Source organism: Felis catus, chromosome C2 (assembly GCF_018350175.1).
Source record: "Felis catus isolate Fca126 chromosome C2, F.catus_Fca126_mat1.0, whole genome shotgun sequence".
Taxonomy (NCBI): Eukaryota; Metazoa; Chordata; class Mammalia; order Carnivora; family Felidae; genus Felis; species Felis catus.
Genome location: NC_058376.1, coordinates 512,727 through 529,599, shown reverse-complemented (window position 1 = coordinate 529,599; position 16,873 = coordinate 512,727). Strand labels below are relative to the sequence as shown.

General features: G+C 44.6%; 1 protein-coding gene across 4 annotated transcripts in view; it reads right to left on the bottom strand.

Moving 5' to 3' along the window:
- Nucleotides 1-16,873, bottom strand: part of MCM3AP (minichromosome maintenance complex component 3 associated protein) — a 54,913-nt gene that overhangs the window by 27,140 nt on the left and 10,900 nt on the right. For all 4 annotated transcript variants that reach the window (XM_011285717.4, XM_023238588.2, XM_003991346.6 and 1 more), the window contains exons 7-15: nt 15,709-15,906; nt 14,902-15,170; nt 13,606-13,768; nt 11,118-11,278; nt 9,976-10,214; nt 9,449-9,675; nt 8,227-8,327; nt 1,335-1,466; nt 815-928 (exon numbers count right to left, since the gene is read on the bottom strand). In XM_011285717.4, the coding sequence (XP_011284019.2) occupies nt 815-928; nt 1,335-1,466; nt 8,227-8,327; nt 9,449-9,675; nt 9,976-10,214; nt 11,118-11,278; nt 13,606-13,768; nt 14,902-15,170; nt 15,709-15,906 (1,604 nt within the window). The remainder of the gene's footprint in view (nt 1-814; nt 929-1,334; nt 1,467-8,226; nt 8,328-9,448; nt 9,676-9,975; nt 10,215-11,117; nt 11,279-13,605; nt 13,769-14,901; nt 15,171-15,708; nt 15,907-16,873) is intronic.

Here is a 16,873-nt window from a genome sequence, read left to right as displayed (position 1 = left end):
AAAATGGATTAAAGACCTCAATCTGAGATCTGAGACCTGAAACCTTAACACTCCTAAAAGAAAACATAGGCAGCAATCTCTTGGGACATCAGCCTTAGCAACATATTTATGGGTAGGTCTCCTCAGGCAAAGGAAACAAAAGAAAAATCAACTACTGAGATTATACCAAAGTAAAAAGGTTTAGCACAGTGAAGGAAACCATCAGCAAAATAAAAAGGCAACCCAATGATGGGAGAAGATATCTACAAATAAAAAACAAAAAAATAAAAGAGACAATATAGTAAATAATATTGTAATTACGTTGCATCATGACAAGTGATGAATACACTTATCATGGTGAACACTGAATAATTTATAAAACTTTCAAATCAACATGTTGTACACCTGAAACTAATATAACACTGCATGTTAATTACACTTCAATTTTTAAAAAGTTAATAAAGTTCTTAAGTGAGATGGCTCAAAATGATCTTTTAACATCTGAAACAAGGGAAGGGACCTCCTACTTGAGAAAATTAATGGTAAATGACTTGGTGTACAAGACTACCAATGAATTATTTTGCTAACAGACACTTGCCCACACCCAGCGCAGGGTCCACGATGAGGATGAGAGTGTATGTAAGTGAGGCCCTCTCTGTAGGCAACACATACCAAGTACATGGATGGCATTTTACTGTTTGGCTATCCAAAAGATATGCTACCCCCCTGTCCAAGTGAAACACAGCTAGCCTGAACTTCACCAGCCTGGCCACAGCACTTCAAAAACCCCATTTTGTCCCACCAGCCCACACCCTCAAACCACAACTTCATTTACTTCAACTCCTGGGAACAGGTTTCCCTCACGCATTCTGTCACCACAAGTTCTGTCAGCTCTGTAGCCAGGCCATGGCTCAGCTGAGTTAACACCAGTTCTCTCTCTTGTTTCAACCTAAGGGTAAGAGAAAAAAAAGCACAAGAGTAATGTTTAAGAATAAAAAGTGTCAGTACACTCTGCGACCTCATGGGTCGGGATTTGAGTTGTGCCTCCTCATAAACTGGCAGGCCCACTCCTCTAATCCCACCAGACATGACACACAGTCACCCACACCCCAGCTCCCCTGACCACCACCCTTACCCCCAACTCCAGCTACACGGAGGGCTGCTGCTCACAAGGTGGGTGTGGCCTCAGGACCCCCACCCACTCCCTGAGCTGCACTGCATGAGGATGCTAGGTGAGCCATGGGTTTCATGCTAGTGCAATGGACAACAGCAAGAGCATCCCAGGCCAGGGTGAATTCTGTCCTTTGTCCACACACCCCGACCTCAGGCGCACTGCAGGAACACGACACACTCACCTTTCCTCTTCAGCCTGCCGCCTCTCCTCCTCCTTTCGCTCCCTTTCCTTAGACACTTCCTCAGCTGCAATGTGCCTCAAAATGCCTGTGGTTGCAGCTGTCAACAGCTCCTCCATAGCAGCATTGGAAACACTATGCAGAGAAAAGTGGATATGATTCTAAATAAATAGAAGCCAAGGAAGCCACATAACTTAACTTCTAATATTAGCAAGGAAAAAATATATATTTAGCTTTTAGCATAAAAATTAAGCATGTGGTTAGAAACACACAATCAAAACTGACTCATGTAAAAACAGAAAATCTGAATGGGGTGCCCAGGTAGCTCAGTTGGTTAAGCCATCTGACTTTGGTTCAGGTCATAATCTCACAGTTTGTAAGTTCGAGCCCTGAGTTAGCCTCTTCTGCTGTCAGCCTGGAACCCACTTTGGATCCTCTACCCATCTCTTCCTGCCCTCCCCTCCCCTCCCCCCCCCGCTCATGTGCACGCACACGCTCTCTCTCAAAAATAAACATTAAAAAAAAAGAAAATCTGAATAGACCTATAACTTGTAAAGAGATTGATTCAGTCTCCAAAAACCCCTCCCAAGGGGCACCTGGGTGGCTCAGTCAGTTAAGCATCCAACTTCGGCTCAGGTCATGATCTCACGGTCCGTGAGGTCAAGCCCCATGTCAGGTTCTGTGCTGACAGCTCAGAGCCTGAAGCCTGCTTCAGATTCTGTCTCCCTTTCTCTCTGACCCTCCCCCGTTCATGCTTTGTCTCTCTCTGTCTCAAAAATAAATTAAAAAATTTAAAAAAACAAAAATAAAAACCAAAAACCCCTCCCAAAAAAGGAAAGTCCAGAACCAGATGGCTTCACCATTAATTCTATCAAACACTTAAAAGAAGAACAGCCCTTCTCAAACTCTTCCAAAAACCTAAAGAGGAAGAAACACTTTTTAACACTTGAGGCCAGCATTACTCTATCTGAAACCAAAACCAGACAAAGACACTATAAGAAAATCACACACCTGGGTGCCTGCATTGCTCAGTTGGTTAAGCCTCTCTGTCTCACGCTTTGTTTGTCTCTGTCTCTCAAAGATGAATAAATGTTAGAAAAATTTTTTAAAAAGACAACCACACACCAGGGGTACCTGGGTGGCTCAGTCAGTTAAGCATCTGACTTCAGCTCAGGTCGTGATCTCACAGTTCTTGAGTTTGACCCCTGCATCAGGTGAGCTCAAGCCCCATTCCAAGCTCTGAACTCTGTCTTCCTCTCTCTCTGCAGCTTGTGGGATTCTCTCTCTCCCTTTCTCTGCCCCTCGCTCACACTCACATTCTCTCAAAAATAAATAAATAACCATACACCAATATCCCTTATGCATACTGACAGAAAAAAAAATCCTCAACAAAACAGCAAACCAAAATTCACCAATATATTTAAAAGATTATACAAAATAACCTAGTGGGATTTACTCCTGGAATGCAAGGAATAGTTCAACAAATGAAAAACAATATAACACAAACACATTAATGAACTGAAGGGGGGAAAACCCACGTGATCATCTCCACTGATGCAGAAAGAGCATCTGACAAAATTCAGCACCAGTTTCATGATGAAAACACTAAAAAAAAAAAAAAAAAATAGAAATAGAAAGGGACTTCCTGCACACGATATAGTCTATATAGGAAACACAGCTAGCATCAGATTCAGATATGAAAGACAAAGTGTTTCCTCTAAGACCAGGAACAAAACAAGGATGTCCTACTTGCTGATTCTATTCAATACCATATTGGAGATTATAGAAAAATAAAAAACATCTAAACTAGAAAGAAAACTTTATTCATTGAGAACATGATCTTGTACACAGAAAATCCTAAGAAATCCACTCAAAACCTATTAGAAATAATAAACAAGTTTAGCAAAACTGGAATATAAGGATCAAAAATTCAATTTATTTCTATCACTAGCAATGAGCCTTCTAAAAATAAAAACAATCTGATTTACAATAGCAGTGAAAAATAAAGCAATTAGGAATAAATTTAATCAAGGAAATTAAAGACATGTACAATGAAAAACACAAAACACTGCTGAAATTAAAGATGACCTGAACAAACAGAAAGCCCATGTGAATAAACTGGAAGACTTTTTTAAAAAAAAACAATCATCTGGGACACCTGAGTGATTCAGTCGGTTAGGTGTCTGAGTCTTGATTTCAACTCAGGTCATGATCTCATGGTTCATGAGACTGAGCCCCACGTCAGGCTCCACACTGATAAGGTGGGGCCTGCTTGGGATTCTCTCTCCCTCTGTCTTTGCCCCTCCACACATACACATGCACGTGCATGCTCTCTCCCTCCCTCTCTCTGAAAGGAAGGAAGGAAGGAAGGAAGGAAGGAAGGAAGGAAGGAAGGAAGGAAGGAAGGAAGGAAGAAAGGAAGGAAGGAAGGACAAAAGAAAAAAGAAAGAAAAGAAAAAAACCTTTAAAAATAATCTATGGGGCACCTGGGTGGCTCAGGCAGTTAAGTGCCCAACTTCAGCTCAGGTCATGATCTCACAGTTCATGAGTTTGAACTCCTCATCGGGCTTACTGCTGTCAGTACAGAGCCCCCCTTCATATCCTCTGTCCCATCTCTCTGCCCCTCCCCAGCTTGCACTCTCTCAAAAATAAACATTAAATAAACAGAGTCAACATTTTTTAGAAACCTTAAAAAAATATATAATAGTAATCTTCTATGCCCAACATGGAGACTGAATTCACAACCGCAAGGTCAAGAGTCACCTGCTTTACCAACTGAGCAAACAAGGTGCCCCTAGACTGGAAGACTTAATGTTAAGATGTCAACACTACCCAAAGCAATCAACAGATTCAATGCATCACTATCAAAATCCCAAAGAGATTTGGGAAAAATTCATCCTAAAATTCATATGGAATTTCAAGGGACCCCAAATAGTGAAACTGTCTTGAAAAAGAGAAACAAATTTGAAGGACTCATGCTTTGTGATTTCAAAGCTTACTACAACTTACTACAAAACTACAGTAATCAAAACAATGCGGTACTAAAACAGACATATGGATCAACAGAACAGACTAGAGAATCCAGGAAGAAACCCTCACGTATATGGCCAATTGATTTTCAACAAGGGTGCCAAGACCATTCAAAGAGGAAAAGACGGTTATTTCAACAGCTGGTGCTGATAAAACTAAGTACTCATATACAAAAGAATGATGTTGAATCTTTATCTTACACCATATATGAAAACGAAACCAACATGGATTGAAGACCTACACTTAAGAGCTAAAACTATAAAGGTCTTAGAAGAAAACACAGGGAAATAATAACGTTGGATTTCGCAATTTCTTGAACATGACACCAAAAGCACAGGCAACAAAAGAAAAATTAGATAAAATGGACTACATAAAACAAAACAAAACAAATGGACTCTATAAAATTTAAGACTTGTGTAGATTGAAGGAAGGACACTATCAAGAGAGTGAAAAGGCACAGAAAAGACATCCCCAAACAGACTGGGAAAAAATATGTGCAAATCATCTATCTGAAAAGGGATTAAAATCTAGAACATAAAAGAACTCCTACAAACTCAACAACAAAAAAAAATTCAAAAATGGCCAAAGGACTTAAATATAGATTTCTCCAAATAAGATACACAAAAGACCAACAGGCACACAAAAACATGCTCGACATCATTAGTTACTAGGGAAGTGCAAATCAAAACTACAATGAGATACCACTTCACACCCATTATGATAGTTACTACAAAAACATTTTTTTTTTTAAAAAGATACTATGTGTTGGCAAGAAGGTAGAGAAAATGGAATCCTTGTGCACTGCTGGTGAGAATATAAAATGGTGCAACTGCTGCAGAAAATAGTTTGGCAGTTGTTTAAAAAGTTAAAAATAGATCATATGATCTAGTAATTCCACTCCTAGGCTTATACCCATAAGAACTGCAATCAGGGAATCAGTTATTTGTACACCAATGTTCATAACAGCATTATTCAGAAGGTAGCATAATCAAAAGGTAGAAATAATCCCAAGGGTCCATCAATAAATGAACAAAAGGTGGTGTATATACACGTTACGTATGTTTGTAAAGTTGACTCTTGAACAACACAGGTTTGAACTGCACAGGACCACTTACACATAGAATACTGTAAGTATACTTTCTCTTCCTTGTTTTTTCCCTGATGATCTGAATAACCGTTTCTTTTCTCTAGCTTACTTTATTGTGAGAATGCAGTATTTAATACCTTAACATACACAACATATGTTGACTATTGATATTATCAGTAAGGCTTCCAATCCACAAATTGTAAACAGGATTTTGGGGAGTCAAAAGTTATACTTGATCTTTTAATTTAATGTTTGTTTATATTTGAGAGAGAGAGTGCGCAAGCAGGGGAGGGGCAAAGAGAGAGACAGGGACAGAATGTGAAGAAGGTTCCACGCTCTGAGCTGTCAAGACAGAGCCCGACACAGGGCTTGAACCCATGAGCCAGGAGTTCATGACCTGAGCTGAAGTTGGACGCTTAACTGACTGAGCCACCCAGGCGCCCCAGTTATACTCGGTTTTTGACTGCAGAGGGGGTTGGCACCCCTAACTCCCTATGTTGGTCAAGGATCAACTGTACATTTTAATAGAGTATTATTCAGCCATAAAAAGGAATAAAATGCTGACACACGCTACAATGTAGATGAACTTGAAAACATTCTTGTGTCTAAAAAAAGTCAGACAAAAAAGGACAAATACTATTATGATGCCACTCATGTGAGGTACCTAAAAAAGACAAACTCATAAAGACAGAAAGTAGAATAGAGGTTACCAGGAGTCGGGGAAAGAGGAGAATGGGAAACTATTGTCTAATGGGTATAGCTTCTGTTTGGGATGACAAAAAAGTTCTGCAAATAGACTGTGGTGAAGGATACCATTAATGTACTTAATGTCACTGAACTGTACACATAAAAATGGTTGATTTTTTTATGTACCTTTTATCAAAATAAGTTGAGCCAACAGAAATCATATTTATTCTTATTTCAAGCAAACAGAAAATATGTATCTGACTCTAGTATAAGAAAATGAATCAACAAAATTAATCCTTTTGAGTCATCTACATTTATACAGGTAAAATAATGCTTTTTAATCATTGTGTGGTTTCATATGTAATAGAATTTTTTTTTTTATTTGAGAGTGAGAGAGAGCAAGCATGCAAAATGGGGGGGAGGGCACAGCGAGAGAGAAAGAATCTTTTTTTTTTTTTAATTTTTTTTTAATGTTTATTTATTTTCGAGACAGAGAGAGACAGAGCATGAACGGGGGAGGGTCAGAGAGAAAGAGACACAGAATCTGAAACAGGCTCCAGGCTCTGAGCTGTCAGCACAGAGCCTGACGTGGGGCTCGAACTCACGGATCGCGAGATCATGACCTGAGCCGAAGTCGACCGCTTAACCGACTGAGCCACCCAGGCGCCCCTAAAGAATCTTAAGTAGGCTCAGCGCTCAAGGCTCAACTCCATCCATGACCCTGGGATCTTGACCTGAGCCAAAATCAAGAGCTGGAAGTTCAACCTACTGAGCTACCCAGGCACCCTAGGATTTTTAAAACATGTTTAAAATCCTTAAGAGTCTGATTTACTAGGGGCACCCGGGTGGCTCAGTCAGTTAAGGATCCAACTTCAGCTCAGGTCATGATCTCACAGTTTGTCAGTTCAAGACCCACATCAGGCTCTGTGCTGACGGCTTGGAGCCTGGAGCCTGCTTCAGATTCTGTGTCTCCCTCTCTCTCTGCCCCTCCCCTCATGCACGGTCTCTCTCTGTCTCAAAAATAAACATTAAAAAAAAAAAATCTGGTTTACTGGGACACCTGGGTGGCTCAGTAGGTTAAGTGTCTGACTTCAGCTCAGGTCATGATCTCACGGTTCATGAGTTCGAGCCCTGCACTGGACTCTCCACTGTCAGCACAGAACCTGCTTCAGATCCTCTGTCTACCTCTCTCTTTGCCCCTCCCCCATTTGTGCTCTCTCCCTCTCTCTCTCTCTCAAAAAAAACATTAAAAAAAAGGAATCTGATTTACTACATTAATTGGCTTTAATTGACTTTATGAAAGTTTTTTAAATGCTTAGAAAGGTTTTCATTATTTAAATTTCTTTTTTAATGTTCATTTATTTTTGAGAGAGAGAAAGAATCAAAGCACGAGCAGGGAAGAATAGAGAGACAGGGAGACACAGAATCTGTAGCAGGCTCCAGGCTCTGAGCTGTCAGCACAGAGCCCAACACGGGGCTCAAACCCACGAACTATGAGATCATGACCTGAGCTGAAGTCAGATGCTTAATCAACTGAGTCACCCAAGCGCCCCAGAAAGATTTTCATTATTAAATTTATTAAGACTAGATATTTAAAATATTAGAATCAAATATATAAAATTTATAAGTGTAACTTGAAATCTCTAAAGAAATTTCCTCACAGTATAAGATGCAAATTATAGAAAACGTTTAAGGAAATTTCACCTGTCAAATTTATAAAGTAAAACAATCCCAGATCACATAAAGTATTTTTAATTCTTAACAGAGAATAAACAAATTTTTACTTTACTAGAATTTAAAGGCACGTTTAAAGTTTTAAGAAAAAACAGGTTTTCAATTCACACTTTAATAAACCTAACATTGCTCAAAAAGCACACACAAACAAGAACTCCGTGCCATTGACAAAGAGACGGTGAGGAACACGAACAGTCACACCCACCTAGAGGGCAGGACCAAAGTTAAGCCTGTACGAATGAGCAGCTGTGACCTCCTGTCCAAGACTGTCAGCAGCTCTCGGAGAGGAAATGTAGAGGGATGGGGCTCGGCCCCAGCGAGCAGACAGCTTCAGAGCAGAAAGGGCGCAGGACTTACCCCAGAGCTGTGGTCGCAAAGGCCGCTCCAGCGGCGCCAACCTCCTCGCAGTCCCTCTGAAGAACCTCCTGGATGAGCTCATCCACCACCTGAGCCAGGTCCTAAGGAGAGGTCACATGGGGGTCAGGGCAACGGCAGTGAGAAACACTGCCTCAATCCAGACTGAGCTTAAAACCAATCTAGCTGCACAGGCTAAGGGTACTGAAAACCTTCACAGAACCAACCGGTCACGGAGCAACCCCTCTGGGCCAAAAAAAACTCCCTTCACGACCCATCAGTGGCTACTTGTCTGAGGGCATCTAACAGTCCTCACGTAGGAACTGGCTACGCTGCTTCGGGAAAGGTTTCCTGCTAACGAACACAGAGGAGCCTTCTGGAGAGGCCAAGGCAAGCCTGCTGCCTGCTCAGTGACGCCATGCCGCCCCCACATCCTATCAAACATCGTCAGTCTCTGCAGCCATTCTTCACAATCCTCTCAGGCCTCCTTAATCATGACCAAAACCGGCCCAAGCAACAGGGTGGCGAGCCCAATCCCACAACCTGTGTGGCCAGTGTGCACACGGTGCTGCGTGCCTGTGGCCCCACATGTCCCTAGTCAACATGCCCACTGGCTCTCTGGAGCGAGCAGTGTCGAATATCACTCAGAGCACGCACACCAGGGCCACAAGATGGTGCTGGGACAGGACGCACTGAAGAGCTGCTCTGACAACTGTGCCCAAGACGGGGGAGCGTCAGCCCCAGCTCAGCCATCCGAGGCCAAGTGACCGCAGGCCGGGTCTCTCCCGGGACCCCCTGCAGGAGACCAGACAACACAGCCCACTCCACAGGGGAGAGGGTAGTCCACAGAGACCCATGCGTCTGCAGAGTTCTCAATGCAGGGCCGCACCTACTTCACCTGTCATGTTACTTCCAAAAAACCCTCAGCGCCTTCTCTAGTCTTAGCTGTAGCCCTTTCAAACAGACACACAGGCAAAGAGCTAGGGAGCCTGGCGCAGCCTGTGCTCGGAGCCCCAAGCTCCTTGCCTAAAAGACAAAGGCTTAAGCCTCCAGGGCCAGGGTCCTAGGACCTGCCGCGGCTGGCACTCAGAATATTCTAGAGCCACAAGCGCAACCACCTTCATGGGAGTGATCTACAGACAGAGGTCGGACTGGACGTCAGACGCTGTTGGTGACACTGATATGCAACTGGCTCCTCAGAGCCCTGATCTGGAAGATTCCTTACCGCATCAGAGTACGCAGGTGCAGGCCTCGGAGGAAGCAACTCAGGCTGCACAGGGGGCGGCAGGGGGGCCTGCACAGGTGGCTGGAAGAGGCCAGGCACTGTGCTCGGAGTTGGTGCCGGGAGGTGAGGCAGAGAAGCTGGTGTGGGTGCAGGGATGGGAAGAGGCTGCTGGAGAGCAGGTGGGGGCACATCTGCCTCTGTACCACACGCCTCTCCTTTCCCCTCACCTGCAAGGGAAGAGGCAAGTGTGGGCAAATAGGGCAACCCCTGGGCACCCACAGTGATCCTTACTGGCCACCCTCCCAAGCAATGTCACAGGGGACAGTATGTGCTTCACCTGTGGAAACCAAGCACTATGACATCAGGGAGCCATTCGGGCCACTCTTAAGAGGAGCAAAAGACATGAGCACTGAGCCAATGCCCACCCGACCTACCCCTCACCCTTAAAACAAGACAGATGCTCCTGGCTCCCAAGAGGCTTCCTGAAGGGGCAACAGCTAGTTCCGTCACGTAACGCAGCTCCTCACCTGAGTCCAAGCCGGGTCTCTGAGTGCCTGTGGGCAGCTCCGCAGCCAGGCTCTCCCCAACGTACTTGTTCTGGGAGTTGAAACTGCACACGGGAGTGTGACGAGGGATGGGGGGCAATGGCCCTCCATTCACGATTTCCCCAACCGACACTGTCAGCTTCCTGGTAATAACCACCGACTTCCTGGCCTTGGATAACCCCTCTGGTTCCAGGAACGAGGACCGGTTCAGCTCAACACAGCTACCCAGACCACAAAGAACCCACGGAGAGGCGTTACACAGGTAAAAAGCCAACCTTTACCTTCTCAGTGCCCAGCAGAAACGCTGAAAGCCCTGTCCCCATCATTGGGTCACCCCACAGCCATGTGTAAATGAGGAGAGAGGCAGTAAAAGCTGATTTGGCAGCTGAGCCCACAGTACCCACAGCTGCCAGGCTGGACATTTCCTTGTGACACGGGCCTTGTGACTCCTGGCCTAGTTGTAGACAGCCACAGGTAGAACGCCAGACACCTACGTGCTCCTGTCTTATTCCAAAGCTGCCACGTTTCTTTGAGGACTGCAGAAAGCAGATAGGAAGGGGCTGGCAATAAGGAGTTAAGAGGAGGGAAGGGGTGGAGAAACCCCAATGGGCAATGAGATGTTGGGTGCATGTGCACGCACGTGAGTAAATGGTGCACATTATGGTGCCATTTTCTGGGAGAGGGTCCACGAGTTTCATAAGGTTCTCAAAACACTGACTCCAAGCAGTGGAGGAGCCCCTGGCCTGGCCCACTGGTGCCTGTCTGGACCACCAGAGGTGGGCAGTGGTCAGTCAGGGGCCAGCAGCAGTCATCTTCAAGAAACAGAAGAAGAAAGACCCTAACCTTTACCTGTAGGATCTTCAGTAACGCGTGAAAAACCCTGATTCTGGAGTTGCAAAGAAATGGGTCTGAACTCCAATCCACTGACGAGCAGCGTGTGACCTGAGGATGCTCCCCAGCCATTCTGAGCCTCGCTGATTTCACCTGCACCCCAGGGAGGCAGCATGTGGAATGTGCCCTCTGGGGCCTGGCATGTAGCTGGCACTTCCCAGACCCTCATCAGAATTAAAAACAAACAAAAAAACGAAAACAAAAACAAAGAGAGGCCACCTCTCTGCTCTTACCCATCAGAGACAGTGAGACCGTGGTAGTTCAGGAAGTCTGTGGCCTCCTCACAATCTCTGAAGAGCAGCATGCGCACCACGCCATCCAGGGGAAAGACGGTGGAGCGCTGCGTGCTCACGGTGTACGCTATGTTGAGTGCCCGGAGAGCGTCCTTGCGGATCTGAACAGACAAGATGAATCACTACAGGGTCAAGGGGCCAGTTATCCCATAGCCACAGAATTGCCAGCATAGGGCACAGCGTCCTGCTCTAGTCCCTCTGGAAAGCAATCTGGCACTAAGGAGCCTCGGCTTAGCAATCAGCAGGGAATTTGCTCAGCAGAAGATAACCAGAAATGCAAGCGAAGCAATCAGTCTCAGACACAGGAAAAGTCAGGCCATGAAGGCTTTAATTAAAAGAAACCCTAGAAGACAGGGCACCATCAGTGGCTCAGTCGACTGAGCATGTGATTTCAGCTCCGGTCATGATCTCAGTTCGTGAGTTCAAGACCCACATCGGGCTCTGTGAGTGCAAAGCCTGCTTCTGATCCTCTCCCCGCCCCCCCGCCCCTCCCCTACTTGTGTTCTCTCAAAAATAAATAAAACAAACAAAAACAAAAACAAAAAAAGAAACCCTAGAAAACAAATTGTCCATCAACAAACAGGTCATGTGGAAAGTCAACTATGCATCCTCCACTTGACAAAAAGCTGTGTGGCAATAAAAATTACCACAGAGATGATGGAGTGAAACAGAAAAATGCATAAATGACACGAAATTTGTAACAAGTGCTTTAGAAAAAAAAGAAAAAAAAGGGAAAGTGCTAACAAAAATTACATGTGTACGTGTGGGCGCTAGGACTCTGGGTGACCCCTTGCTTCCCCTTGCAGCGCTCTTTAACCCTACCAGTATTTATCCAGTGTTTACTTTGCACCTGGCATGGTTACTGCTGAGCACACAACAATGCACAAAAATCCCTGCCCCAATGACTGGCATGCCAGGGAGAGACCGACGATGAACGAGATGAATCTGTGAAATACACAGCACATGTAATGGTGACAGTGCAACCAAGGAAAGAAGGCAGGGGAGAAGGGCAGGCGGGCAGGGTGGGCCCTGCTGAGATGGTGGCAACCAAGACAACACCAGAAGGTGCCATATGTCTCTGTAAGGAGAAAGAACAGCAGCAGGAACAGCAAGTGCAAAGGCCCTGTGGCAGGAGTGTGCTGGGGTTGAAGGGACTGGAAGAGTCACAGCAGGTGGAGGTGAACAAGGAAGAACCCTATGGGACCATGTCAAACACACTATTTCTCTAAAGAAAAAGCACTTAGATGTCTTTCTGCTCAAAGTTATTAAAATGGGAACAAATGGCCAACATCCTAATGTTAAATAATCATTTCAAAGTACTAATTATCAGCTTTATTTGTTGCATGTACAGAGTTCCACAAGTAGCATGTTGTTTAAAATCTTTTCATTTGTTCCAGAATTTCGGTTCTGTTGGCAACTGTCAGACATGACAGTGAGCAGACTTGCACAAGACCGTTTGCCTGGACTAAGACCATGGGCTTAGTCACTGTTTATCACTGAACTTGATGTGTGACCAAAGAAAAATAACCTGGAGTCACAGAACCAGCTCGTCACATCCTGAGACATCCCCACCCCAAGCAGCCTCCTCCCCACCAAGCAGACCCCTCACAGCTGGGGGGCAGCACAGTGTGTCTGCTGTCAGGGCTGGGGCTGAAGACCTGACTTGAGGAATTTCTGGCATTCAAGCTCTGTGTAAAGCACCAGGTAAGAGACCAGTCTTCCCCAGGTTTGTAACCCCAAGGCACAGCACAGTACTCAACAAAGAACAGGCCCTCAAGATATTTATTGGGACGAACTTAGCATCATCACGTTCATTCCAAAAATAACACTTAAGATTTTTAAGTTAGGGATTTTGCATGTGCAATTTTTGATTTTCAGTTTCCGTGAATGATAATAATGCTGAACTCAAGTCATATATATTTTTTTTTATTGAGAGAGGGAGCATGTGAGCAAGGGCATAGAGAGAGAGAGGGAGAGAGAGAAAAAGAGGAAATGATAGAATAAGAGAATCCCACAAGGGAGAGAGAGAAAGGGAGGAGGGGGGGGAAGAGGGACTCACCTGAAGCGGGGCTCGTGCTCACCCCATTCAGGATTTAAACTCATGAACCATGAGATCATGACCCAAGCCAAAGTCAGATGCTTAACCAACTGAGCCACCCAGGCGCCCTCAAGTCATATCACTCTAAAGAAATTTGTCTGATCTGAACCTAACAATAGTATATTCCACTGCACAGCCTTTTCCGTCAGTAGTCAATGGCGCCAACCCCTGTAAAACAAGGTATCCCAGTAACCCCCTCAGAGGGCTAGCGCGAGAGGGTTACACAAGAGTCAGCCCAGGACCTGCTGAAATGTTCTCAGAATAGAGAAACACTTAAATATCAAAAGTAACAATCTGCTTTCTTTCAATTCTTCAAGTACAGTTACTCACCTGATTAAAGTAACAATGTAAAAGACATGCGTTCAGATAAGAAGCCGATTGGACCAGTTTGAAAAATCTCACAAAATTATTACTGTTCAATGCAGCAAAAGCCTGAACAGCAAATTTCACTTCGGAGGAATTTCTAACAGCAGGATGGAACTGTTGTACTTCTCTGTCAATTAAAGGAGATAAAGAGATTAGAATTTTATTTTTAATTAGATAAATTTTCCATGAAAACCAGATGTGATTTAAAAAAACAAAGATTTCAACCATATGGAGAAAAAGGGACTTAATGGTGGGTGACACGTGCCACTCTGTTAGATTAGTAATTTCGAAGCTGCCACTCTTGGACTAGATTGGGAACAATGGTGTTCTCTAAAAAGATGGTAAATAAATTCATGTAATAATCAATTTAAGGATTATCAAAGAGTTACTTTAATGCCAAATGACTGCAAGCTGTTTTCACAATGATGATGTCTAAACAAAACCTAACTTTGCTATGTAAGTGAACAGCTGACTGAGTCACTCAAGAGAAGAAAGGCACCCGTCATCCAGGAAAAGACCACACTTCCGTTTTCCATAACCAGTTTATCTCCGGGACTGAATTTTAAAACTAAAAATCAGTAACACATTTCGATATTGTTTAACAAGGTTCTTAGGGAAAACAGTAAGCTAAAAAACAGTTTCAGCATAAATAAGAGAGTCTCAGAAATAAAGGAGTCACTGGCTGTCACCAAGTCCGGTTGACCAACAACAGGGACAGAGACTCAGGGGATTCTGCTGTGTTTTCTCCTATAAATGTCCACCTGTGTAGCAGATCAGTATTTAAAGTTCATTCTTTCTTAATATCCCCCTACAAACATTCGTTTCCCACAATTTTTTCCTCTCCTATCACTTAGTTCTTTGAGGAGGCGTGTGTGGACGCATGTAACAGGAAACACGCCTGGACGCAGCAAACTGCTGACAGCTCTTGACAGGGCGCCCTGGGCTTCCCTGTCCTCCCTCATTTGCCTCTTCTGTTCAGGCAGATTCCTTCCTTGTCTTCTCACTGACAAAGAGAAACTGTTCTCACAAAGGATCTGGGGCCTACTCTGACTGCCGCCGTCAGCACAGCCCTGTCCTGGGGTCTCCTGCGCCTCCGCTCAACAGAGCACACAGCCCAGCCCAGGCTGCTTACTGTCAAGCCCACACTCAACACCAGACAGACTCTGCACTGCCAGCTGCCATGAACCCTGACAGCTCTCTTCCTGTTTAAACCCTACTTTTCCAGACAACTTAGGTTAGTTTCTGACTTTGAAAATTTACCTTAGGATGTCCCCCTTATTGAGATTGAGCAGAACATTGTAGCCCTGGAACTCTGCTTCGCTGGCACAGAACACACCCTTGTTTCTTAGGTCCTGGTACATCTCCTTCAGACTCTGAAGACACTTGGTCATGTTCTCATTGTTGATCTTGGCATCAAAAGAGGACATGGGCTCCTCACACATGAAGTGAGCACAGTGGATATGGAACCGGGTACACTTCTCAATCAGGGATACCGTCACAGGGTCACACAAGTGCTGCTGTGTGATGTCCTGGCCATGAACGAGAGGGAGTATTACACACGCACACACCTCATCCACACACCTTACGTACATACGTGTCTCCTAAACACACAGATCTCATGCACCTATTTCCACGCAGAAAGAACCAAATGTGAGAAAAATTAGGATTACCTGAATTTCTCTCATCAATTTGAAACAAAGTGCATGAAGCACATTTTAAAAGGACTTTGTAATGATTTACTATGTTTTTAATGTTTATCTGAGAGAAAGAGAGTATGTGCGTGTGCATGAACAGGGGAGAACAGACACAGGGGGAGAGAGAGAATCCCAGGCAGGCTCCATGCTGTCGGCACATGGCCTGACGTGGGGCTCGAACCCACGAACTGTGAGATGATGACCTAAGCCGAAATTAAGAGTCAGATGCTCAACCAACTGACCCACCCAGACACCCCTGTAATAATTTTAAATACAGCATATTCTTTTACACAGATGAGTAAAATGAGAACTCTCCCTTCAACTCTGGAATTCACATGCATTTTCTAGTTTCCTGATCGAAAGTGACTGATACCTTCCGAATGCCCCGTGTGCGGTTCCACACGAAGTCGTACCAGTCCCGCAGACTGCCCTCCTTCTGGTCCATGATCTGGGTCACCAAGTAGTCCATGGTCCTGCTGAGCACTGCCGAGGGCCGAAGCTCATGCGGCAGGGGCTCTTCCTGATCAGCAGAGGAGCGGCTGTACTCCTTCACGGCTGCTGCGTGATCCACCTGAGGACACAGAGTGGGAACAAACCTGTGTGTCAGGTGCTGGGCCAGCTTCCCCACAGCTGTGCCTTAAAATGAAGGGGAAAATCACCCACAAACTCATACGAGATCAAAACTACAGAATACAATATTCAAATGTAAAATTTCTGTTTGAAAGTAATGACCAAAATTCAAAAACAAATGAGAAACTTGTTTTTGGCAAATATGACAAGGAGTGAAGAAGCAGAAGGAATATAAGTGGGGGCACATGCCTGGCTCAGTCGGTGGAGCAGGCAACTCTTGATCTCAAGGTTCTGAGTTTGAGCCCCACACTGGGTATAAAGAATACTTAAAAATAAAATCTTAAAAAAAAGGGGGGGGGGGAATAGAAGTAGAGATACATGTGCATGGCCCCAAGGGCAGAGGTGTGACACATTAAGGGACTCTGAAGCATTTTAACATAACTTAGCCACACTCAAACACCAAAGTAAGTCTACATGGATTAGAAAGGAAATGGAGACAGCAGCAGGGGGGCTCATGGGGGCTGCACAGCTGCACACAAAGGCCTGGAGCTGTCCCACCTGCGAAAGGAGGCTGAAGATACATGGCCAAAGGCAGAAGCCCAGATGTCCACAGACTGAGCCCCAGGCATCCACCTCAAGCTACCATCATTGTCCCCTGGGGCAGGAGCCTCTGCTGTGATGCAGAGATGATGATGACAGCATGCAACTCTCAGTCTCAAGGTTACAAGCTCAAGCCCCACACTGGATGCAGGGATTACTTAAAAATAAAATCTTTAAAAAAAAAAAAAAAAAAAAAAAAAACAGCCAATAGAGGAGACACCTATAAGCAAAATTAACGAAGAGAAATTAACAAAAATTTAAATTTTTTTTTAAAATTGACAAAGGATTGGGGCGCCTGGGTGGCTCAGCCAGTTAAGCGTCCAACTTCAGCTCCGGTCATGACCTTGCAGTCTGTTAGTTCGAGCCCC